A 27,069-nucleotide genomic window follows, 5' to 3' on the forward strand; every position below is an offset into this window, starting at 1 on the left:
CTGAAAGGCGTCTCCCCGGTAGGGGTCCGATGCGTGGTTCGATACGCCCAAAGGACGTTCTCGAGTTCTTCGACCCAAGCTTGCCCCGTCCGACCGATTCGCGCCTTAATTCCTTGGAGGATTGTCCGGTTTGTCACCTCGGCCTCACCGTTGGTTTGGGGATGCGACACAGATGTGAACCGATGCTCGATCCCGAATTTCTCGCAGAAGTCACGGAAATGCTTGTTGTCGAACTGTCGACCATTATCCGAGATGAGGACCCGGGGTACCCCAAATCGGACAATGATGTTTTTCTTCACGAACTTCCGGACTTGCGCCTCCGTGATAGTGGCCAGCGGCTCTGCCTCCACCCACTTGGTGAAGTAGTCGATTGCAACAATCAAGAATTTTCGCTGGGCGGAAGCGACGGAGAATGGTCCGAGGATATCCATTCCCCACTGTGCGAAGGGCCAGGGTGCGGTGATTGGTGCCAAGGGGACAGAAGGGGCTCTCTGGACGTTGGCGTGGCACTGGCAGGCGTCGCATTTCCGTACGTGATCCTTTGAGTCCTCCAACAAGGTAGGCCAATAATAGCCTTGCCTCATGATCTTGTGCGCCAAGGACCTAGCCCCCGAGTGCGATCCGCAGACGCCCTCATGGACATCGCCGAGGACGTAGGCCGCCTCCGAGGGGCGGAGGCACCTTAAGAGGGGGGCGGTAAACGAGGTCCGATACAGCCTCCCTTCATAGAGTACGTAGTGGGCGGACTTCCTGACAAGTCGCCGAGCTTGATCTTCGTCTTCAGGGAGGATCCCTTCGGCGAGGTAGGCGACGAGCGGGTCCATCCAAGACGGCTCCGGATCAATCGCCATCACCGCTCCAGCCTCGCCGATGCTCGGGGCATCCAGGGTCTCCAGGTAGACTGCCCTCGACAAGTTGTGCGCCTCTGCGCCCACCAAGCGGGACAACCTGTCGGCCCTGGTATTTTCGCTTCTGGGGACCTGCTGGATGTCGACACTGCCGAGGTCGGAAATGAGTGCTTGCACCTTCCGGACGTAGTTCTGCATGGTCGGGCTCCGGGCCTCGAACTCCCTACGGACCTGCCCGACCACCAGCTGGGAGTCGGTGAAGACCTTCAAACGCCGGATGCCGAGCTCCCCAGTGAGTTTGAGTCCTGCGACTAGGGCCTCGTATTCCGCCTCGTTGTTGGTAACTGGAAATCCAAACCTCAAGGCATACTCGGCTATCACTCCATCAGGACTGGTAAGGACCAGCCCGGCCCCTCCACCCTCGGGGTTCGACGACCCATCGATGTGAAGCGTCCAGGTCGGGAGGTCGAGGCTGGGCGTTTCCGGCGGTCTAGGTTCCGCCTCCTGCACCGTGCACTCAGCGAGGAAGTCCGCGAGCACTGGGCCTTGATGGCGGGTCGAGGCTGGTAGCGGATGTCGAATTCTCCGAGTTCTACTGCCCACTTCACCAGCCGTCCCGCATTCTCGGGGTTGCTGAGGATCTGTCGTAACGGTTGATCAGTTAAGAGGGTGACAGAATGGGCCTGGAAATAGGGGCGGAGCCTCCTGGTCGCGGTCAGCAGCGCGAAGGCGATCTTTTCAGCCTTCGTATACCGCGTCTCGGCGTCCCGTAGGACCCGGCTGATGTAGTACACAGGCTTCTGGACCTTTGCCTCTTCCCGAACCAGCACCGCACTGACCGCGGTTGGGGAGACCGCCAGATAGAGGTAGAGCATCTCCCCTTCTTGCGGCTTGGACAGTAGGGGAGGAGACGCCAGGTATTCCTTGAGCTGGTCGAATGCTGCTTGACATTCGGCAGTCCAGAGGAAGTCTTTTGGGCGTTTTAACACCTTGAAGAATGGTTGGCAGCGTTCGGCCGATTTTGCCACAAATCGTCCGAGCGCGGCGACCCTTCCAGCGAGCTCCTGAACTTCCTTTACTTTGGTCGGAGGGGACATACCTTGGATGGCCTTGATTTTGTCCGGGTTGGCTTCGATACCCCGCTGGTTGACAATGAAACTAAGGAACCTCCCGGCCGAAGCGCCAAAGGCGCACTTCGCTGGGTTCAGCTTCATGCGAAACTTCCGTAAGGTGGTAAAAGTCTCCTCCAGATCCACGATGTGCTGGTCTGCCTGGCGGCTCTTCACCAGCATATCGTCCACGTACACCTCCATGTTCCGGCCGATTTGCTCTTTGAAGATTTTGTTGACGAGGCGCTGGTAAGTGGCGCCAGCGTTCTTCAGACCGAAGGGCATTACCTTGTAGCAGTACAGCCCCCGGTCCGTTATAAAGACAGTTTTCTCCTCGTCCTGTGGGGCCATCATTATCTGGTTGTAACCGGAGAAGGCGTCCATGAAAGACAGCAGCTGATATCCGGAAGTCGCGTCGACCAGTTGGTCTATCCGCGGAAGCGGGAAGCTATCCTTAGGGCACGCCTTGTTCAGGTCGGTATAGTCGACGCACATCCTCCACTTCCTGCTCGCCTTCCGGACAAGTACAACATTTGCCAGCTACTCGGGGTAACTCACCTCCCTTATGAATCCTGCCTCCAAGAGTTTGTCTACCTCCTGGTCGACCACCCGGATCCGATCCGGGGCACAGTGTCTCTTCTTCTGCTTCACTGGCTGGTGGGTCGGGTCGACGTTGAGGGCGTGAGAAATGACCTCCGGGTCGATCCCAGGTACATCGGCCGCCGACCAGGCAAATACATCGGCATTGGCTCAGAGGAATTCCACCAATCGGGCCCGAGCTCCCGGGTCGAGATTGGCGCCGACCCGGACCACCCGGTCCCGGCGGCCTTCCTCGAGGGGAACTTCGACCACACCCTCGGCCGGCTCCCCCTGCCGCAAGGCCACCTCGTCTCTGGCATCAAGGGACTCGACGCTTAGGGCTTCTGCGGGCTTCTTCCCTTTGAGGGTCGTTAGGAAACATTGCCGTGCGGTCGGTTGGTCGCCTCGGACCTCCCCGATCCCGACCGCCGTGGGGAACCGCATGAGCAAGTGGTACGTAGAGACCACCGCGCGAAGGGCGTTCAGTCCGGGTCGTCCGAGGATAGCGTTGTAGGCCGAGGGAACACGGACGACCAAGAACCCGAGTCACACCGTGGCTTCTGCGGGTGCGACGCCCGCAGTCACAGGCAGCTCAACGACACCTTCCGCCGGGACAGCGTCACCGGTGAATCCTATGAGGGGGGTGGATATTTTGTGCAACAAATGTCTGGACAAGCCCATCTTTTGGAAGGCCTCGTAAAACAAGATATCAGCTGAGCTTCCACTATCCACAAGAACACGCCTTACATCATAGTTTGCCATAGTGAGGGAGATCACCATGGCGTCATCGTGGGGGGTCTGAACCCCCTTTACATCCTCATCACAAAAGGTGATTACATTGCCGACCCTCTGCCTCTTTGCGACGGCCGCCCCTAACACTTCCGTCGAGCCCCCTGCTTTCCTCACGGGCCGGGGGCAGCCCCCAGTGATAGTGTGGATTACGCCCGCAACGGGTCGATTCTGCTCCCGAGGCTCCGGAGGGGCCGGGTCGGCCGGACGCGGGTCTGCGGGGGGACGTCGGTCGCTCACATATCGACCGAGACGCCCCCGGCGGATGAGAGCCTCGATCTCGTCCCGAAGCTGGAAGCAGTCCTCCGTGTCGTGGCCGTGGTCTCGGTGGTACTCACAGTACGCCCGGGAGGGCCTCTTCCCAGGGATCCTCCGCATCTGTCTCGGGGCCGGGAGGTCCTCCCGCCCCTTGATCTCCATAAGGATCTGGGCCCGGGGAGTCAGGAGAGGGGTGTACCGGTGAAAACGTCGGGGCGGAGAACGAGGGCGTGGGGCGCCGTGGTTCTTCGCCGGCGACGGGCTTCTGCGCCGACGCTGAGGCGTCGGGCTCCTCCTCTGGCGTGCCTCTTTCCGCCTTTTCTTCCCAAGCTTTTGAGGGATCTCGGCGGCCTCCTTGCTCCGGTGGGCGGCCGCCTCCTCGGCGTCCGCATACTGGTTCGCCCGGGACAACAGCTCTGGGAAGCTCCGCGGCAGGCGTTTGTCCAGGGAGAAGGTGAGTCTGCCCTTTCGGAAGCCACGCTTCAGGGCTGAAAGAGCTACCTCCTGACTCAGGTTCCGGACCTCCAGCGTAGCCCTGTTGAAGCGGGTAAGATAATCCCGCAGGCTTTCTCCCTCGTTTTGCCGGACATCAAAGAGGGAGTCGGAGACCAGTCGCCGCCGGCTACTGACGGCGAAATGAGTGATGAAGAGGCGAGTGAACTGGTCGAAGGACCGGATTGAGTCAGCCTCCAGCCCGGCGAACCATGCCCTCGCCGGGCCACGGAGGGTTGCCGGGAAAGCCTTGCAGAGAAGGGGATCTGATGCTCCGTGGAGGAGCATAAGGGTCCTGAAACTCTCGACGTGATCCTGCGGATCCGCCGCCCCGTCATAGGGCTCGATCGCCGGCATTTTGAACCCCGGCGGATTCGGGGTCCGCAGGATCCTCGAGGCGAGCGCCGGCTGGGAGGAGATCTCTAAGTCGGCGAAGGGATCTTTGGAATGGCCCTTCAGGACCTGGAGTTGTCGGTGGAGATCGTCCACCCGCCGGTCCAGGGAGCGCGACCGGTGGGTGGGAGACAAGGAGCGGCGAGAGGGGGACCGACTGGAGCGCGGGTTCCTCGAGGACTGGGGGGTCTGGGAACGCGCCCGGGCCCGCCTCTCGTACCCCGCGCAGCTCCGGTGGGAAAGTCCCGGCAGAATGGAGCGTGCTCGAGAATCCTCCTCGCGCCGGCGCTCCTCCCCATGGGAGAGGAAGGAGCGCGGGTTGAGGAGGACAGGCGAACGCTCAGGCAGCGGCGGCTCCTGAGCCCGCTGCGGCGCCCGGGACATCGCACCCTGCAGATTCTGCACCGCTTCCGCGAGGGTGCGAACCTGCTGGGTTAGCTGGTCGAACTGGGCGGCTTCGACCATCTGAATGGGCGGTGGGGCGGTGGAGTGTTGCTGAGAGCGTGTTGGAGATGCAGCGGCCTCCCGGCCAGTGGCGCGAGAGGCCCCGCGACCGGAAGCATTGGAAGCTCCACGACCACCTCGCCGTGCCATTACGATCGCTCTGAGATCCGGACCCTTCCTCTAGCGCCAACTGTTGCTGAGGGTCCAAACCGAGAACGATTGGCACAGCGGTGTGAACGGGGTTCCCTTTGAATTGCTTTGGTTGCGCTCCACCTTCCGCCGGGAAACCTGCAAGCAAGCCTCGCACCACCACTGGGGTAGTGGGGCCCTCCGACGATCAAGTTAGAGGGAATCGAAGGAGAAGGAGAGGTAGCAGGTAAGATAATGCTATGGAGAATCTTGCTTACCCTCCCCCTTCCCCCCCAGCCCCATATATATCAGGCTGGGGGGTTTTTCTGGGGATTGGTCATCGTGTGGCACGATGGGGTTGCCACTGACGTGGCCGTTACAGGGCATCGTGGGGCAGCGCCGGGTACGGCCATGGCAGGGCGTAGTGGAGCTCCGCTTTGTACGGTTGTTACAGGGGATCGTGGGGCAGCGCCGGATTCGGCCGTTGCAGGGAGTGTGGAGCAGGGGGCCGCGGCGTGCCTCAGGAGAACAGTCTGTTGTTGTCAAGAGATTGCCGACCCGAGGTCGGATTGCTGGATCCAGGGGGCAGCCGACTCGGGGTCGGACTGCGAAGCCGAAGATATCCGACCCGAGGTCGGATTGCTGAATCAAGGGGCAGCCGACTCGGGGTCGGGCTGCGGAGCCGAAGATATCCGACCCGAGGTCGGATCGCTGGATCAAGGGGCAGCCGTAGTCTTCCTGGGCGCGCGTGCCGGTCACGTGGGGCATGGTGGCTAAGTTCTCCCGTAACACTAATAATAGTAATAAAAATATTATTATTAAAAATAATAATAGTAATAATATTTATGTATATGTGTGTGTCTATATATAAATATATAAATGTACAGATATATATCTACATATATGTACAAATATATATACATATATATATATGTGCGCGCGCGCGCGCGCGCGCGTTTGTATATATATATATACACACACACATATATAGACCTGACCCATTTGGATCCATCTAATAATTTAGGTCGGGTTATAACCTGACCCATTTAGTATGTTTAAGACTTCTTTATTCCATCTAAAATTGAAACTTCAACCGAAGATGCAAGGAGTGCCTAGCGGAAAAAAGATTCTATGTCATTCTACCGGAGGCTGGTCAGCAGCATATTGTTTGAGACCATGGGTACCTACTACTGCAGATCATAATAGAATACCCTTCAAGATACCAAAAGTAGGGAAAGATTCCTATTTAGTTCGATCTCCCACTCGGAATGGTTACTGGACAAGGGCGCTTTGGTTCAAGATTTCTTACTCAACTCCTAAGGGAGACGTCGCCCGTTTAGGGCCAGAACTAACGGCCTTTCTAGAATCCAGTTCAAGCAGAAAACGTGCTTAAGGAAAACGCGTAGATGCAGGCAAGTTGATTCCCATCTCTGAAGGTCAGTTGAAAAATTCCCATTCTCGAGAAATGGCCTGCAAACCATTAGCCTAAGGATAGAATAGATTCCCTATCTATTCAATCTATTTTTGTCCTATTTAATTAGATCCGCTTGATCTATTTAATCCATTAAAAACCATTTTAACCCCTTTAAAAACATTTAATTCATTAAAAATCCACTTAACATGTTTAATGTATTTAACTTGATTTGATCTATTTAATAAATGAATTATGTGGATTGGGTTAGATTACCTGTTTAATAAATAGATCAGGTTTATATCTCAATTTTTGATCTGTTTAATAAACATGTCATGTTCAGATTGATAGATTTTTGACCTGACCTACATCCAACCCAACCCGTATCTAACTCGACCCGACTTGATTGGCAACTCTAGAGATCCTTTTTAATCCTTCAAAATGGATCTACCATCCAAACTATTACAAAAATCTCAAAGGAAAAAAAAAAAAAGCTACTGCGTACCATTTCTATGGCTTCACTCTTTGTCAAAGCTTTAAAACTATTACAAAAATCCAATGTGTATTTTCTCTGATGTTATCCTGCACCATAATTTCAGATGGATCCTTCTTCTTGATGTGCTAAATTCTTAACATGTCCTTCCAAGGCTATCGTACAAAACAACCTTTTATAGACAACTGAATTGCTGTCACATCTTGCTCTCACGTAAATAAAATGCAGGATCAAATTTTATATTCCTCTTGATGAGATTTTTAGCGAGGAGCCAGTTCTTAGAGAGCAACTAAATGAAGACTTGATCTTTAATGGTAACTTCATTCTCCAAATCACCTTGGCAGAGCAGAACAAAAGAGCCTGCTGTTGTTAAACTCAAACTTCAAACAAAATTGAAGCACTTTTCCATTATTTTAAACTCTTTCAAGGAGGTTATATAAGGAGCAAGTCTCTTGAGCTGACATAGCAGAGGGTGTTTGTTAAAATTAAGCTGCTAACAATCGCCATGCCGACCCAAGCTCTCTGGTCAGTTAATGAATGATAGACATTAATAAATAACGATCAAATCAATGGTTGAGAATGCCAATTGATTTAATTGATAAAATTACAGTATATTGATACAATCCTATCCTCCACCCCATTTCGATCAAGGTTTTACCTATCCTAATTTTTTTTTTTTTATAAAAAAAGAATTATAATCAATAGCCCATTTATCCAACTAGAATCCACTACAGTTTTGTTGCCAAGCTGAAATGGGCTATCAATTCAAACAAGTTATTAATATTCATGTTGTATGCATACTTTGAAACCAGCATATTCCACCAAATCCTATCACTTTTGTCAATTTTGATCCTCTCTTCTGCAAATAGGATTTGTCATGCCTATCTAGGCTTAGGATTTTTTACAATGTCCACAAATATCCCATAGCAATATAGCAAGTCCAAAATAATACTTTTTCGATGCTTGTTTGTGCGTATTAGAAGTTTTCTAAATCCACGTAAGCATTCAACCACCACTCCTATGCCGCATCAAAATCTATAAGTTGTGAACTTGGGCGATAGCTCGGTGGTAACGCTCTCTTACTTGCTTGGATGTAAGGATTCAGAGTTCAAATCTCGAGTAGAAATATCTCTCAAGTAAATTCGATCTCGATTTAAATTTTGATTCTGCAAATGCTAGGCTTGGTCAGCTTGGAAGTCTAGGCTAAGATTTGGTAGGCCTTGAGTTGGATATAAATCGGATAAATCATTATTCGCACCTATTCTGTAATTAAAAATTAAGTGCCCATATTCGTCCTGTACCAACATTTAGGTAAGACAAAGCGGATAGAGTTAAACGGGATAAAACTATATTTTTTTCAAATAAATTAAATAAATAAAAAAAATAAAAATAAGTATAGTATTTTATATAATATTAAATAAAAATAAGACTTCAAGAACTAGCGTGTAGCAAATTAAATTTCCAATAATAATAGCGCTACTCTAAACAAAGTAGACCGGCCGGTTGGTCTGGAACGTGATAAACCGGGGCTCTGGAACCAGTGAACCGGCTGCGTTTTGGTTCGGAACGGGGGCTTTTTTAATCAGTGCCCCAGATACCAAAATTCCGCGGTGAGGGCGACGGATTACCCTCGTCCTTCTTTGATCCAGGTTCCAACGACGGGAGATCTCTTGCCATTCGAACCGCTTCAGTTAGGATCCTGATATCCTTCTGTCGCCCTTGTAAGCTTCGATCATAATCTCTGTAATTTTTTTTTTTCCCCACGATTTGAAGTGTCTAGAATTGTTCTTCTGGCACATCACTTTCTGTTTTACTATTTTTTTTCTTCCGCATCTTTTTTCCTTCTATATTAGCTATTTATGAGTGTAATGTATAGATTCGAAGGTGTTATTGGTCTCTGGCTCCTGTGGCCTCTTCTTTCCCAATTTCTCGTTGCTCCTGAGGTTGGCACGTTTTAGAATGGGTAATTCGGATGTGTTGTTGGATCCGAAAAAAGGCATTTTGGAGGCTGGGTTGCTGAACTTTGTTGATACCTTTTCGTTGTGGTTGTGGAAATAGAATTCTGTTATCTTTTATAAAGCTTGATTTTTTTCTTGTTTTTTTTTGGATGGGTGTTCATAGGATAAAGACTGATCTGTGCTGGCTTATTTGCTTTAATGTTGTTTCTCATAGAGGTGAAGAGGAAACACAAAACTAAAACTGTCAAAATATGTAAGAAAATCGAAATCTGGGACTTTTTTTTGTGAGAATCAAATTCATTTTTTCTGATATTTGGTTTGTTTTTAGCATCAAATGGTGTTAGATAGTATTATTTTGTATACGGTGGCGGTTGAGAATTTACTCTGACTTCATATATTGTTTGGAAGTGTGTGTTTTTTTATGATCTGCTGTCACCGGAATGCCCAAACGACGCAGTATCGTTTCAGCTTCGGACTAGCGTCTGCAGTGTTACTGACTTGGAAATTTTTTGTTTGGTCCAGATAAATTGTTAGCCCCACTTTTAATCATGAAAGAAACAACAATTTTTTATTGTTATATTTCTTTAATCACGGGCGTCATTTGGAGGTTTTGTTTTTTTTTCCAGGATAATGATTCCTCCTTTATGAAAATTTTAGGTGAGGAATTTTAATTTTTTGGGGGAAGTTCTTACTTGCTAACAGGGTAAATGAAGAAACAAGAACATGGCCTTGAAAGTTCTACCTCAAGTAAAAAAAAAATCTAACTTTACAAATTTTGAGATTTATCTAATCTTCACAGCATAAAATCTATTTTGTGTAAACACAAACTTTTTTAATTTAAGATAGCATGCAAAATCACAACATATTATGCTTTTGGAATAGATCCAGGCACATCCTTAATGTAATTGATACTTTTTAATTCTTTGATTGTGCCACTCCTTATATTTTGTCCTTTCATGTACTTATTGTTAGCATGGTTCTTGGCTCTCTCTCATGCTGATGTCATGACCATCTATTTCTCATTTTATAGGTAGCAGATACTTTGATGGCTGGGCTGGTTAATGTGCGTGTCAACCCTATTTGCCCGTCCTACTATCTAAGGCGGTCTCCTCTTCCTACAGTGATCTTTTCACCATCAATCTTTTCAAGGTTTCCAGAAATCTCACTTAGGCTCTCTTCCAGTATTATGAGAGGCGTCAGACCTCTCACTTTGGTAGCAGCCTCGTTGGAGCCCGCAGAGACTATATCTGGCACCCAGTTTGACAATTCTCATCCTTCAAAAGGTCATTTCCTAGAACTTTTGAGATCTATGGAGGTATGGTTATCTATGATATGATTTTGTTTATCTAGTCTTAATTTTTGAAATCCTATATGCTTTCTTGTTTGTAGAGGTGCTTGAGATCTGGCATAGTGCTGATGCGGTGTGCTTCGATGTGGATAGCACTGTATGCTTGGATGAGGGTATCGATGAACTTGCCGATTTCTGTGGTGCTGGGAAAGCTGTAGCTGAGTGGACAATTAAGTAAATTCCTTTGTGTTGTTACCTTTTTATAAAACGATGGCATATTTTGATGAATTCAGTTTAAGAAGTTTTATTTGATTCTTCGATACTCACAGGGCAATGACTGGATCAGTTCCATTTGAGGAGGCTCTAGCCGCTAGACTTTCTTTATTCAACCCTTCCCTGTCCCAAGTTCAAGATTGTCTAAAGAAGAGACCCCCAAGGTATCAATTTTTTCCCCTTCAAATACATGCTAAAGTTTGGTTTCCGATAGTTATATGGAGCTCCAAGAAAAAGTTTTGTTTATATTGTCACTTCCGATTAAAAGAGTTTCATTAACTCAATTTTTAATGTGCAAGTGATATGTTTTATCATTTTTGTTAGTTGATATATGAATTGTATATATGCTCTGTCATGACACGTTGACTAATGATAGCTCTAATTTTTCTATTATCTTCTTGATTCAAAACTATAATTACTCAAAACCAGTAATTACTATCCTATTTGGTTATAAGTAACTAGTTCCACATGTTTATTTCATTTCATCTTATTTAATCTTAGCTCTGAGCTCACCTAGTTGACCGATATGTGCACTAATTATTTTGCATCATGGTTCTGCTCTTGCTTGTAATTGTGCATCATCATTTCTATTTTTCAACTCATGTCACATTATGGTACGTACGTACACTAAATTCAATCAGTTGCCTAGCAGCCTGATTGATTGGACATAAAGAAATCTTTTTTCCTGATTCTTACAACCAATTCATAGAAATCCATATCGAGCTCCAATGACATAAGGTCGTTACTAGGCTTCTTCTTAATCGCTCCCTTAATCAAAATATTGATCAATTATGGCTATTTCTAAGCCCCATTGGTTCCTGGGCCTATCAGTTTCACGTGAATGAGCAATTTACATGAGAGAGAGAGAGAGAGGGAGAGAGAGAGAGAGAGCACCACATCAATCTTAAAGGATAAAATGACATTCTGCAAATTTATAAAAAGATCACAGCAGCAGAACATGTTTGCTTTCACCTAAACTACTTAAACAGGAAAAGGTACACTAATTATATTTATCTTATAGCAGGGCAGGGTGATCCTTTTCCAAAATGAACTTCAATAAGCTTTATGTTGCTAGATATGACGGATTGTCATCCAACAAGTGGTCAAAACCAACATAAATACCAAAATTGAGAAATTAAAATCTCATAAACCCATTAAGAAACATTTCCAGAAAAATTATTGAAGTGTCATTACCCAATTGTTTCATGATAAAACTCATTCAAACCATCATATCATCAGCATATAGCAGAAAAATCCTTTTTGAAGAAACCATGAACTTTTACTAAACCTATGTAACCATATAACATGTGACAAGCTGAAACTATTGATATATAAAACCTGTGACACTCTGGAATTTCATCAACCATGTTCAGTGGGGAAAAAGCAAATACTGAACTCAACTTTTCTTTATCTTATTATGTTCCCTCTTTTCTAAGCATGATGAATTGTTTCCTTAATTGACATAATTTCATTTACCTCCTCCTTTCTGTGTCTACTTGAATTTGCTATTATATTGATTAGGTAAGAAAGACAAGAAGATTTTATTTGATTAAGTGAATCAGATACAGGACATGTAATCAATAAAAACAGAAAAGCGGAAGTAAAGAGGAAGAAAAGAGAGCACAAGTGCTAATACTAAAGGATGCTGATGGAAAGAAACCTCAAGGCAAATTATCAACAAAGCCAGAAAAAAGCAATACTGGTTTCTTCTCAGATTTTCATGTAGCAACACCTTCAAAAGGAATTAAAACACGTACGCAGAATTATACCCCCGAGAAAGGAACAAGAAAAGTCAACAACAAATAACATAACTTGAATGTGCCTTCGAATCTTTAGAAGACTCAGATATATTGTTTCTTTGTAACATGACATCATAACTTACCATATCTCATGAGAATGCTGGTGTTGGCTTATCTTTGTCCTTGTTGCCTGGCCAAGCCAGATTCTTTGAAAAGTTGTTGTCTGGGTAAAGAGTCTTCTTAATCCACATTGTGGAACTGCATACTTGAAAATTGCAGTGTTAATGATAATATCACAAGTGTACCAGTAATGCCATACTTATTTCTGCTTACTTAGTTCTTACACTCTACAACAATTCACCTATAGCTGTTAATGCAGTTCTCTTACCCTTGAACATGTTTCAATCATGCCACATTTGTAGGATTTCTCCTGGCATTGCTGACTTGATCAAGAAATTGAAGGCTAAAAACACTGATGTATACCTGGTATCTGGAGGCTTTCGCCAAATGATCAATGTATGCTTCTTAACTTTTGACATTTATGCTTTATATAAACAGTTATTATAAAAGAATATTATTACCAAAATAATATTTTTTATAAATTTGTGATGGAACTGATATAAACATGAAATGCTAGCTATTTGATTTTGTCTATTGATAAATTTCTTTTCTTTTCTTTTCTTTTAGTCCATGAAATTAGGTGACAAATGAAGCATGAAAAATAAAAGAGAGAACTTAGAGTTTTGTACCTTGATGGTAAACAAAACCATGGTTACCATGTTTAGCTCTATTTATCATGCATAAAAGGTGGAACAACTGGGTCTTACCTGGGTCTCTGTCATGACCCTGGGCCCCACAGCCGGTATGAACATGCCATTGCCACTACATATCTTGAAATATTGCCCCCATGACCAACCTTACCAAGCCTTGTTGTAGAATGCCACATTACTCATACTTGTTTTGGTGCTGCTTGATGACCCAAAAGCTCAGGTGTACAGGTATAACATTGGCAATGCTTATATTGCTAGAGCAGAAAGTCAATCCCGTAACTCAGGATCAAATGCAGGCCCAAAATTTTGACACCTTGTCAGTCACCTCTGGGCTCTCCTGGTAGGCTTGATTTTCTCCATCAGGTTGTCAAGGTCTAGCAATATCAAACCCAACTAGACCGGTTCTTCCAGCTGTGTGGATTCAGAACTTATCCAAATCTGATCCACCCGAACATAAACAGATACACAAAATGTCCACTTCAAGTCTGGGTCCAAATCCTAGACCTAAAAGATTTCACTCATTTCTTGAGAGGAATGATCTAACAAGAAATTCACTCACTGGCTTGCTGATATTTGGTCAAATCAGATAGCTGATGTTGTGGCGATGGAGTTTCTCCTTTAAGTGTAATCTGTTATGGAATGCCATATTTTATCATAATTGTTTTTTTTTACATCACTTACTTTTTAATTGAAAAGACGTGTTCTTGAAAATTATTAATGTTATGAAATTTTTTTGAAGCCTGTTGCCATGCAGCTTGGAATTCCTTCTGAAAACATTTTTGCAAATCAATTGCTGTTTGGGAACTCTGGGGAGTTCCTTGGGTTTGACACCACAGAGCCTACTTCTAGGAGTGGCGGGAAAGCTACAGCAGTGCAACAGATAAGAAAGGTCCATGAGTTATCTTTTGGCATAACAGTTTCTTTACACCAAATGTTGCTCAACAATCATAATCTTTTCAAGTATATTGTACTTACAGGCCCATGATTACAAGAAATTAGTCATGATTGGCGACGGTGCAACTGATCTCGAGGTATCTTTTGTTTTTCCGAAAAATTTATATTGGTTCTTTGCAACATTATATTAGAATGGACTCCAAAAATATGTTACTCAACCAACAGAAACAATTAGCTTGTGTCCAGCCATCTTTCTTAGCCATGACTTAACATTATTAGTTATAGATTTGGAATAAACCAAGAAAAAATGATAGGAGATTAATAAAATAAGCTGTTTTCACTATTATGTTTATATTTTTACCCATCAAAAAGGCAAAAGAAACATAGATTATAGATAAGATCAAAGAGAACCAATAACAAAATTAATTTATTGCAAGTGAGATTAAGGTAATGAGCTATAGGGACCTAGATCATAAACCAATGACTCTAGATCAAGGTTCAAAATACCGAGAGCTAATGCCAATCAATAAGGGTGAGTATGGCACATGCCGTATTAAGGATCGTCCCAGCAAAGAATATTGATGGGTATACATGGATGCTACCCAAAGACTCTTGGTATGGCCCTTTTGACCTCTAAACTCTGATTTTCAGTTTTTTATTATGTATTCTTGTCTAAATATATGTTTTTGCAAGAATTAAGATGGGCATATCAAGTTAAGTGTCCTAGTCAAGTTTTTTGCATGTATTGAAGTCATTAACATGCATAAATATCACATAATTTGCATCCTATAATACTTGTAAAACAGATATATAATGTATATTTAAAATTATCAATTGAAATGCAATATATATATATATTGACAATAGTAGCACTGTCAATATAAAATCATTCAAATGATTACTAGTATTATCAATGATCACGTGCAGTGCACCAACTTACTTCTCTATTTCTTGTTTATCATTTTTATTTTTAAAATTTTCATAACATGGAGTGAAGTGCAAGTTCGTTCAGTCATCTTTCAAAAGAAAACATAGAAAAGAGGTATTTAGTCATTTTCTGTTGTGGAGCATTGGTCTTGGATCTACCAGTTGGTTTGCGGGCACGCATGTTTGTTATCTTTCAAAAATTATAAAAGAATTGAAATAAAAAAGCAGTGACAGAAAATTACTTTTTGATACATAGAAAATTACTTTGGGCATTAGGGAAAACATGCAATTGTCGGAATCTCTTGCTTGCTGCTGAATAGAGAAGCATATGTCTCTATAAAAAATGTTATTGTTTCTTAAAACAGATATGATACAACAAGTGCTCGCACAAGTTAGTTTATCTCTGAAACCAGGATGGGGAAAAAGGAAATAGGTCTTCTTATCCAATCACTTAGATGATAGAGTAGTAGTGAATGATGTAAGAAATGAGAAAGATGAAGAGAAATTGTATCTGAAATGGAAAAGACGAGAAGAATCAGGGGGTTCACCTAAAATTTGGGGTAAGGAGTATTCTTTAAGCATCTAAATTTAACCATGAAAATAGAAGTTAAATGGAATTAGTGATTGCATATTTAAAATCTTCTTCTTCAAAGTGACTAAAATAACTGGCTGCTATTGACGATGGGTAGCTAACAGAAACCAGCATGATCATAACAAGTCACATACAATGTGTACTCGCATTTCAGTCATCAAATGGCCAGGATGAGTCAATTGAATTGCCCATTTGCGGTAGGTGGAAGTATTCATTTTTATCCATTTGTTCAGTTAATTCAATAGCTAAAATGTTGCCTTTTGAATGAAACTCTATTGTCCAATTGCAAGGCTATAATTTTGCAAGAACATTAAGCCATCTAGTATGGCATTTCTCCTGATAAGGAGGATGTATTAAAGCCGTCATATAGGCGCTCCGAGACAAGCTTTGACAAGGATAGGAACTTAAATTTGTTTTTTAAGACCAATTAAGAGGAGGGGATTTAATATAACATGGAGGAAATTGATGAGAAAGAATATAGAAGAGTTGGAGCTGACAATTAACATAGCCCATACAAGAAAAAGCCCACTCCAAATAGTTGGATATCAGAATTATTCTTATATATGCATTATTATTTATTTTTGCACCCCAGAATGCTTATTGGCATTTAAGTCTCTAATATCTTCCATTAACTTTGAAGGCTCGGAAACCAGGAGGGGCTGACCTATTTATCTGCTATGCGGGGGTCCAGATGCGAGAAGCGGTTGCAGCAAAGGCAGATTGGCTGGTCTTCAGTTTCCAAGAACTGTTGACCTCCTTGCCATAGTCAAAGATCTCTATTCATTTTGTTCTGATTTTCTTATATTTTGTTAAGTTGTTCTGCAAGTAAAAGTATTGTATTTATATTTTTCTGAAACATTAGCCATCTGCTTCATTTCGATAAAGATAAAATAATTCAAGTTCCCATACAAAGATGGATCTTGTTCTCTTTTACTTGGTTTTGTAAAGTTTGTGTGTTTGGATTTGAATCTTTAGTGTATGACATGAAGATATGCGGCAAGGGTTTTCATCTTATGCCATAATGCCAATAAGACTTCATGCTGTGCATCAGGGACCTTATTAGATCAAAAATTTGTTATTTGCAATTTAAGAGGATCGAGGACCGGCAAATAATTTTGTCTCCAAACTTGTCCTGTTTCCCATTGTCTCCCTCAGAAATGTAAGAAAGTACTCCCATTTTTCTTTGTTTTACTTGCTCCCTAGATATCTGATGTATGACCTGCTATGTTTGGTTTAAAGGGCAATCCAATTGTGCTCTACAGGGCCATGATCAGTAACTCGCAGCTCCTGGAGGATATAGCAAGCCTTTCTTCTTATCAGAGCTGTAAAAGGCCATGCTATTAGGTCTTGTTTGGGATTGCTGTCGGTAACAGGGCTTTACAACTTTTATAAATAGAGCTGTTGGTAAGTAAAGTTTTTGAAAGTAGAATTTTTATAAAAAACTATTTGATGTTTGGAAATTACATATCTAAAGTGTTATATAGTTTTACATATATTTGTTAACTAAAATAAGAAAGTACTTTTGGTATAATAAAATGATAATAAAGAATATTGCATAGTAGAGTATAATACAATATAATATCACGTTTTATTTTATATTAAAATATTATTATTTTGTATAATATTACTATAATAAAGTGTAATATAATATCGAATATTATAACATAATAATATAACATAATATGATATGATATAATAATGTATTATTAATAGTACAATGTTACTACAATGTAATATAATATTATATAATATTATCATAATTAAGACATAATATATAATATCATATCATATAATAATAATATAATATAATAATAAAATAATATAATATAATATAATGAATTAGAATCTAATCTAATAAAAGATTATAATATAATATATTATATTGTAGTATAATAATATTATATTATTACTAAGTATAATTTTATCATATTGTATTATTATAATATAATATTATTATATTATATTATATGTTTATATTATAATAATATAACATTATTATACTATAATTATATAATACAATATAATATAATGTAATATAATCTGATATATTTTCTTGTTATATTATCAATAGTATATTATAATAATATTAAATCATACATTATATTATCATAAAATAACTATTATCATTATAATAATATAATATTATGATTGCAATGATATGTTACATTATGCTTATAATATAATATCAGAATATATTATATTATAATTATGTATTACTATAATATAATATTATAATGTCATAATAAACTATAATATAACATAATAACATTAATAATACTAATAATAGCAATAATACTAACAATACTAATAATAGTACTTATAGTAATAATACTAATAATAATACTAATAATAGTAATAATACTAAATATGATAATAACTAATAACAGTAATACTAATAATAGAAATAATACCAAGAATCATAAAAATACCCATAATGGTAATAATACCAATAATGGTAATAATGCTAAAAACGGTAATGATACTAATGATAGTAATAATATAAAAATGGTAATAATACGAAAATAGTAATAATACTAATAATAGAAATAATATTAATAATGGAAATAACACTCATAATAGTAATAATAATACAAATAAAAATAACACTAAAATTAGTAATAATACTAATAATACTAATAATAATAATAATATTAATAATAGTAATAGGACTGATAATAGCATTAATACTAATAATCATAATAATACTAATAATAGTAATATTATATAATATTATCATAATTATGACGTAATATATGATATAATATCATATAATAATATTGTAATATTATAACATTATAATATAATATAATGACTTGTGATCTATTCTAATAATAGATAATAATATATTATATTATATTATTATTAGATATTATTATATTAGACTTTTATTGTTATAGTATAATAATATTAAATTATATTATATGTGTATATTATAATAATATAATATTATTATAAAATTATCGTATAATACAATATAATATAATGTAACATAATCTAATATATTATCTTGTTATATTATTAATAGTATATTATAATAATATTATAATAATAATATATTATATTATCATAAAATAACTTTTATTGTAATAATATAATATTATGATTGCAATAATATGTTATATTATGCTTATAATATAATATAAAAATTTATTATATTATAATTATATATTACTCTATTACACTATTATTGTAATAATAATATAATATAATATAACATTTTATTAATTTATCATTATTATATTATATTTTAATATAATAATATATTATGATGTGATATATATAATATAAGATATAATCATGAGATTTATTGGTGGGATTTTTGGTCAGCAAAAAAAATTTATTACAACCAAAGTAGCTTTCTAATATTGGCGAGAAAGTATTTTTGTAAAGAATCTTCAAAATATAGCTTTTTTCAAATCGACGTTTTCAGCTTTCTTGCAAAGCCAAAATAGCTTTCCAATTTTTTTGCCAACACTGCTATACCATTCAAAATTGTTTTGAAGGGCCAAAAAGCGCTTTCTAGCCTACCAAAAGCTTTGCCAAATGGGGTTTTAGTCTCCCTTTATGCGATCATGGATCACCTCCACAAGCTTAAAAGAGACTTTAAGATGGTGAAAACCAGGCTAAGCTAAATGATTCCGGCACACATTCTTGCGAATCCACTGACAGAAACTGTAGAATAAATGAAATATGGCATTAGAATGGAGCTGGTTAGATGCAGAAAATGTCAAAACACTGGTTTCTGTCCATCTCCTAAATTCCCGTAGCTGGACCTTCAGCTGAACTTTGTTGACCAAGGTTTCTATTCGAAAAGCATCGGGGACACGCCATGTCCTACTGTACTTACCTAATTTGACTTGCTATTCATGAGTATTGTGAGATCAAATGCCAAATACTGATCATAGTATCTTTTCTCCTTTTATTTTCTTGCAGATCTCAAAATGCAGATGTGATGTGGTAATCTTGTAGAAATCTGAGTCTCTCATCAGTTGATATTTGAAACTGCAGGGAATTCGTCCCTCCACGTCCAGCAAAATTTGTTACCTTTCTTTTTTTTCTCCCTTATCTTTGACCCCATAATACCTTTCATTTTTTGCAAAATTCACCAAACTAATGCTCCATGGATGTGCATGATCCAAATAAAAATTAATAAAAAAGCAAGTCGTTTGAATGCCCTCTAATATATCACACGTTTTTCGAGAAAGACGATGGAGATGCCATTACTAGATTTAAATTCTCGACAAGTGGAGAGAGATGCCAATCCTATCAGCTGATCTGAAACCAGTTGCATGTAAAGATTGCATAGAAAAGAATTTTGGCAATCTACGAATGGTAACTCCTCTTCACCCCAGGAGAAGAACAAGCAGCTGTCCACAATACACAACTGGTGACTGCTGCTGTCTCTGTGATAGCTGAGGCATCAAGCCGTTGGTGCTTTTGTGTATGACGTCGTGTATCCATCACAAAATACATCCACTTCTCGTCACAAGTTCTACCTGAAATGCCCAATGAAACCTGGACATGAGTTTCGTACCCGTCCTGTATGAAGTACCCATTTTCAGCAAAAAAAAAAAAAAAAACCTGGACATGAGTGTATAAATCTGAAATGTTTCTCGCACTAAAGAATATACGAGATAATTAACTGTAGCTTGGATGGTTAGAGCACCATCCAGAACCTCCAACATACAGCAGAAAATATGAGCTGATGCCAGCATTTTCGATGTATCCTATGTGAAACTAGACATTAATTCTACAAAAGAGGGGGGGAAACTATATATATATATAAATACCACATATCAAGAGTAGGTAGGCGATCGCAAGAAATCTTAAAAATGATATCTAGAACAAATGTCCACAGCACAGAGATGCATCCCTACATTAAGGTCGAAGTAAACCAGTATTAATTCCCTGGTCAGATTTCCACGACATTAATTAAAGCAAAGAAAAGCCAAAAAAATAACACAAAATAGTTATGGGCTAGCTTCTGCAACACTAAGTTTACAGATAATGCCCTCTTTGTATACTTCGCTCGTGAGATTTGATGATGGGCAACGCTAATCATTATCCCTCCCAATCTGTGACTCGTCTGAATCTTCATCCGAAGATGTGCATATGGTGGTTCGTTGACCTCAGCCTCGCTTGTTAGCATAGTTATCAGGCTCATCATCATCATCCTTCACGGTGTCGTCCAACAAGTTGTCTTGACTTTCATTCTCAAAACCAGCATCAGCACTGCTCGTGTTGCTGCTGAATTGGTTGACGCTGCTGCCGTAGTCTGTGGCACTGCTCCCACCATAGCCACCACTGCTGCCAAAACCACCGGCCGCACCACCAGCACCACTGGCATAGTTATCACCAGCGGCACCACTGGCATAGTTGTCACCACCAACTCCTCCTCCAGCAACACTGTAGTCCCCACCACCACTGCTACCACCATAACTGCCGCCTCCACTGCCGTAGCTATCTCCACCGAAATTACTACCACCGCCATAACTACCACCTCCACTATAGCCACCAGCAGTACTGCCACCATATCCCCCTCCAGCATTGTAGCCATCACCTCCACCATAGCCGCCACCGCCATAGCCGCCACCGCCATAGCCTCCACCGCCATAGCCGCCACCTCCACCGCCATAGCCGCCACGAAATCCTCTCCGCTCTGTAGCATAGTTGACTCTTACCATCCGGCCATGAAGATCCTTAAATGGTAAAAAGAAGATGATCGCTTAGTCATGTTAGAAGATAAAGCATTGGATTTCAGATACAAATGCATACTGAACAAAATTTCCACATTTTCTCGTGTAATAGTGGATGTCTGCCAATTGTCCTGCATCCCTGATCGAATCTAAACAATTGATAACAGTGTGCATTCCTCAAATAGTTAGTATGCAGAAATATCCATTATAGTAAAAAAAGATGTTTATATTCATGTTGAAAGATGGAGAACTAGATTTTAAAAAAAAGAACATGCATCTCAAGCAAAATTACCAATAACCACATCCTCATGTAGCAATACATGTTTAGTAATTGTTTTGCATCTTCTATTCCAACCTAGAAAATTGTTAAGAGCGTATGGTTGGGAGAAAAATGAAAAACTCATTAACTTGTCATTCAGAAATATCCCACAGGTCACCACCATATACTCATACATAGCTAGTTTTCTCTTCTCTCAACCTTTTTGACTCTACCTTGCATGGAAGTTACCCATACATAGTATGAGTTTCAAGCCAGTGTAACGAAACACCAAAAAGTCTTAACAAACTAACCATGGTGGCCTTGGAAAACAAAGCAAATTCACATGCTATGCACATATAATCACCTCCAGTTATGCAATGCATGTGTTAAGTTGAAGACCTGGATTTTTCAATTTTTTTGCACCATCTTAGAACATCAAATCACAATTGTTATAGAAAACTTAATGCTGCAAATAATCTAACATGTTCGTGCCCATCTAAAAGCTGCTGCTTCAGTAGAGCAAGGGTTAAAACAATCTCCAGCGTGCAGCATATTGTCTGGTTCTCACAACCAGCTTCGATAAAAAATTGTCTTTCCCCACCGTAAACCCCAACAAAGAGCAATCCAGTCAAGAGAGGCAAAGCCTTCTCATATAGAAACTACAAACTGGCAAGGCAATATACTGGTTCATGATGGTAAGGACAAGTCTGGCATAGGCAGAATGAGGACCAGAAACTTCCAAAGCCGATGCCATTGGCAACCGACAATGGTCTACTTTTATTAATTAGCCCTCAGACTTTCCTATTTCCCATTTTTTGGTACAACAATTTAGACACTGAAAGTCCAATGACTATGAAGGCTTGTGCTTGCTCCATTTGTTTAAACCTTCAAAAATATTAAGCATTATTTCTTCCAATTGGCTCAGAATAAGTCTTGACATAAGAATATGATTTTATGTTTTCAAAAAAAATAGTAGTAGTTCTACAAGAACACAAACTGAAAGGACATTAAAAAGATCACAAACAGCAAAGACGACCCTATCTTAAGAGGTAAGACTCTGCTGCACATTGTAACAATATCATGTTTGAGGTGAAGCAATTAAGAGATATACAGTGATGGAGATCCTAACATAAGGCAGTCAGACATCATAACATGACAATGTTTTAAAGAATCAACAAAGTGACTAATGAGATAGATCTCCTAACACAGAACTCTGTCACATGCTAATAATTTTTCGTGTTTGAGACGAAGCAGATGTCTGACTGATATTAGAGATGCCATACAAACAACATAAATCAGCCTATTTTCCCATGTAATGAATTTTATGGGACAAGTCAACATTAAACCAGTATGATGTTCCTAAAAGTCCACAGATGGCCAATATCAAATCTCATAATGATCTAAGACACAATTGATTCTAAAACGTGACGAAGTTTTTTTAACCATTTTCTTTGATTTTTCCACATCCTTAATATTCACCTCATACCATTTACCAACCTTCAAATATCACTTCTGTGAGATCAAAAGACAAAAAACGGGCCCTAACCTTCAAAATTTTAAGAAAACATGCTTAAACATTTTAATTCAAGTATGAGGGGAACATAACCCAAAACAGAAATTACAAACCTTCCTACAAAGGTCAATTAGATGGTTGCCACCTAGCACACAATTTGTTTAGGAGAAATGACAGATATTAAACACAACATTTCAAAAAGTTTGCATCACCAAATTAGAGGGTATTATAAGCACACCAAAAAATAAATCAACTAAATAATCCAAATTCTCATTTGAAAACATCATCAACACATCTTCAAGTTCCAGATATTTGTTTATTTTCTTATTCGTCTGTTGTAAAATATAAGCAATCAATCTTTTTTCATTATCATAAATAAATAACAAGAAAATTCAGATAGGCTAACAATGGTCGAGAAGTACATCTATGTTGTGAACCAGCTCAAAATCGTACGGTTATAACATATACTAGGATAAATGTGTGATGCACATTATCTCCTAAGGGAAAAGTAGGAAGAGAATCTTTTGCCAAAGTCAGTAAAATGGAGCAGGCGCTGGAGTCTGCTCTCTAATAAGAACAAAAGAGAAGTCAGAGTTGTCCTTAAATAATGAAAGAGATGGTAAAACACAGAGTCCAATAAGCTGCAGACCCCATGGTAGAGTGGATCTTGGGGCGTGGAGACACCCAAGCAGAGAGTTAGGTTGTGAAGAAGGCACATGGGAACAAAATAGCACATGATGTGCAACAAAGCTAAGGTGTATTTCTGGTAAAATATGAAACAATCCAAAATGAGTATGTCAATGAATGAATACAAAACACCAAATATCAAGAGACAATCATTTAAAACAGTGGCTTTTGTGCACATGTAGCACATGCCACAATTAGCCCACTTGATGAGGGTATTCCATCTTCAACATAAAAAGTTGGCATCCAGGAAGATAGAATAAAACAACACTCAGACCATAGTACGAAGAAGGTATTTAAAACAATTTCCCCTATCAAAAAACTTGCCTCTAGATGGAACTTAATAACAAAACATACCTACAAAGCCTAGGAAGTATAGAATGAGTAGCTCTTATGTGTGTTTATGCAATACATCATAATACTCAACCTTCTCTTATGTATATCCTATGCAACCTTATGAATAAATCGCATCCATATCTAATGATACAATAATATATTGTACTACTTAATGCATTTTCTCAGAGTAATAATAAATATCAATCAGAATCTTAAGGTTGCATGAACTGTATAATTCAGACCTTCATGTTCCATGATTTCCCAAATAGACACTCAACATTCCACTGACTTTTAGCAAGATAAAAAAGAATACCACTGATCATTCAGCATGTTCTGGCCTCTAGTTCACTTTTTCCAAACCCAAAATGAAATGAGATTTAACTGATTTGAGACAATGAATACATTTCTACTTACAGCAAAGCTTACTTGCAGGTTATTTTATGTGATCATTGAAAAACATTGCCAGCATTGAACCGTAGTCATATTTCTCCAAGTTCCAATTAATATGCTACAAGCTATCAAAATCGAAGTACCTTTCCATCCAGTCCAGTAATGGCAGAAGAGGCCTCCTCACCAGATGTAAAAGTTACAAAACCAAATCCCCTGGACCTACCAGTCTCTCGGTCAATGATAACTCTAGCTGAGAAAAGCAACATCTCAGTTAGTTCATTAGCATGACAAGCAAATCGTTAATAAATAACAGATAAGGAACACATGCCTTCCACAACTTCACCATAGCTGGTGAATGCTTCTCTCAGACTCTGATCATCTGTGCCATATGAGAGTCCTAGAGGGGAGATGTAGAAAAATACTAACAGTTAGATACATAAAATTAATGACTTGTAAGGAAAAGAACTGCCAGGAATTCATGAAAAACCTCCAACAAAGAGTTTTGAGGATGACATGGATCGTATTGCTTGATACACTGAAAGATTGGAAGCTGTAGCTTTCTTAAATAGATTCCCAAGTTTATTGGTAAAAGCCATTGTTCAAGAACCTGAAGCAAAAGGAACTGTCAGGTGAGCAGCAAGAAGTATAATTAAATGTAACCCTTGAACACTATCTATCTTTTGCAATTAATCGAGATTTGTACTCTAGTAACTACACTACTTTGACATGCAATTGAACTAATCTTGTCAAAACAAATAAGGTTCGGTCTTTTAAGATCAAAGTACAACCATGAAATGGATAGGTTGAACAGAGTATGCTACAAAGCAGAGGAACAGAACCAGCAAAATAAGCCTATTTAAGCATGCCATAAGAGGACGACACATCAAACAAAACAGAAAATGGCTATATTGTAGAATCACCCAAAAAAGTTCCTCCTTGAATTCATTGAAGGAGCCAAAGAATGCCCAATCAATCATAGTTTTACAAACTGCCCTAATACAGCATGTACTGGCAATGATCGAAGTTAAATGTCATCCAGAACACAATCATCTGAAGTTGCTGCAGAACTTTTTTCTGTATATGGAAAACTGAATCAACAGCCAGCAAAGCCAACAACTGATCACCATATGTAGCTAGCTAGCTCACATTTGTAGCAAGTAATATTAAGAAACTGAAATAATTCTAGAAATTCAGAAACAACCAAGCTAACCAGCCAAGTATAAGTAGATGAATTTTTAAAAATAAAATGCTGCAAAATGATTCTTTTACAAATAGTTCCTACAAGTATATGGCCGCTGTCTTCCCTGCTTTATAACAATGTCAATCTGCCCACTCTTACAATAAACTATTCAAGATCCTTACCAAAATTATCATCTATAATGCAACTTCAACTCTCTAACCACATGCAATCAATACACCAATCTTACCAGGTATGGATAGTCAACTGAGTGCTTATTGTTACATAAGATGCGTTCCCTATTCACTTCCAAGATCTCATGAAATTCTATCAATCAAATGCTAAAAGCACCATAATTTACAGAAGAGTACAGGGGATTCAACAGGCCAGAATCCTCAGATTCATCAAATTTTACCATCTCTGTAACAACAAGAGCTGCTCAAACCAAAACTCTCCTCGATATAGTTAGCAATAGATTTAAATAGTAAAAAAGGGGCACCACTGCAAAAATGGACCTTCAATCGATTCACATGTACAGAAAGAAAGATGCCGATTAATAGCCAAGTCCATAAAAAACTAACAAAAATTAAAAATATAGGATAATAATACTGAGAAATCGATCACAGGAAGTGTTTTTAAGGAAAACAAAGACGAGAATCCATAACATAATCTTCCAGAGGTTCACCGAAAGAAAAAAAAAAAGCAAAAGAAAAAAAAAGCGGCAATGAAGGAGATCCAGGAATCGATCGATTCGACAAGAAACAACACAAAGGAGAACTGCTTTCGAAAGGAAACGAAATCTAAAACTAGGGTTAGGGTTTTGAGCAGTACCTCGGTGGAGGTCCGTTCTCCCTGCTCTCTCTCTCTCTTTCGACTCGGCTTAAAACCCGACGTCGGGATTGGGTCAGACGGTGTAAGCGACGGTGGGAGCGTATTATAGAGGCCTTGATGTAATCTTGGCCGCCCGCCTTAGATAAATGGTTTTGTGGCCGTCTGATAGAAGAAATCTGAGCCGTCGATTTACGCAGATGGTGGACTTCCGAAGATATTTTTTGTTGGCTTTTGTTTCGTGCTCCTGGAGAACAAAATTCTTAAGCCTGTTCCGAATCCGCACGTGCAATTCACGTGCAGATAATGAGGCCAGTCACGCTTGATAAATTCTGAACTCTAAAACAGTTTTTATTGAGTGTTCAGGGGTTAATGAATTTGTTTGGTTGCGAGAAAAGTTATTTGATTAATTTTAAATATAAGATAAATATTTTAAAATTTTTGAAGGTTTTTTTTTTGGTATATGGTGTTATTTTTTCACAAAGTAAATATATAAACTTTTCTATACTAATAGGGTGAGGTGATCTATTCCAGAGTGAAGAATAAGTTCTTAGCCAAAAAAAATAAAAAAAAGGAAAAAAGAAAAGAAAAAAAAAAAGAAGAGAGAGAGAGAGAGGTGAAGAATAAGTTAATATTCTTACTCCATGTTAGTTTATTCCACAAGCTAATGCAATGTTTTATGTAAGAGAATTGGAGCAACAAGGAAAGGATTTTTTTTGTTAGAAATCCTGAAAAAGATAAAAAAGGAAAAATGATGCAGAAGACTTGGAGGCCGGTAATACAAGAGATGAGTCTAACAA

At 39.9% G+C, this 27,069-nt stretch overlaps 2 protein-coding genes across 2 annotated transcripts; one reads left to right on the plus strand and one right to left on the minus strand.

Annotated features, from left to right (window-relative positions):
* Positions 1-8,518: 8,518 nt before the first annotated feature.
* On the plus strand, positions 8,519-16,354 carry LOC103708258 (phosphoserine phosphatase, chloroplastic). The gene is made up of 8 exons (XM_008793094.4): positions 8,519-8,666; positions 9,934-10,186; positions 10,293-10,425; positions 10,521-10,628; positions 12,626-12,719; positions 13,713-13,862; positions 13,951-14,004; positions 16,027-16,354. The coding sequence occupies exons 2-8, from the start codon at positions 9,949-9,951 to the stop codon at positions 16,150-16,152; spliced, it is 903 nt and encodes a 300-aa protein (XP_008791316.2). The 5' UTR covers positions 8,519-8,666; positions 9,934-9,948; the 3' UTR covers positions 16,153-16,354.
* Positions 16,355-20,182: 3,828 nt separating this feature from the next.
* LOC103708259 (glycine-rich RNA-binding protein 2, mitochondrial) lies at positions 20,183-26,371 on the minus strand. The gene is made up of 5 exons (XM_008793095.4): positions 26,273-26,371; positions 24,752-24,871; positions 24,593-24,661; positions 24,408-24,514; positions 20,183-21,085 (listed from the first exon to the last, which is right to left on the minus strand). Exons 2-5 carry the CDS (start codon positions 24,858-24,860, stop codon positions 20,516-20,518), a joined length of 855 nt encoding a protein of 284 aa, XP_008791317.2. The 5' UTR covers positions 24,861-24,871; positions 26,273-26,371; the 3' UTR covers positions 20,183-20,515.
* Between the last annotated feature and the right edge of the window lie 698 nt (positions 26,372-27,069).

Source organism: Phoenix dactylifera, chromosome 15 (assembly GCF_009389715.1).
Source record: "Phoenix dactylifera cultivar Barhee BC4 chromosome 15, palm_55x_up_171113_PBpolish2nd_filt_p, whole genome shotgun sequence".
NCBI lineage: Eukaryota > Viridiplantae > Streptophyta > Magnoliopsida > Arecales > Arecaceae > Phoenix > Phoenix dactylifera.

Coding starts and splice junctions, on each gene's coding strand:
- LOC103708259 (XM_008793095.4), bottom strand. CDS start 24,860: ATGGCTTTTACCAATAAACTTGGGAATCTATTTAAGAAAGCTACAGCT. Junction 24,662..24,751: donor CTCAAAACTCTTTGTTGGAG/GTTTTTCATGAA, acceptor TCTCCCCTCTAG/GACTCTCATATGGCACAGAT. Junction 21,086..24,407: donor TTACTGGACTGGATGGAAAG/GTACTTCGATTT, acceptor TTACCATTTAAG/GATCTTCATGGCCGGATGGT.
- LOC103708258 (XM_008793094.4), top strand. CDS start 9,949: ATGGCTGGGCTGGTTAATGTGCGTGTCAACCCTATTTGCCCGTCCTAC. Junction 10,187..10,292: donor CAATTCTCATCCTTCAAAAG/GTCATTTCCTAG, acceptor TCTTGTTTGTAG/AGGTGCTTGAGATCTGGCAT. Junction 14,005..16,026: donor ACGGTGCAACTGATCTCGAG/GTATCTTTTGTT, acceptor TTAACTTTGAAG/GCTCGGAAACCAGGAGGGGC.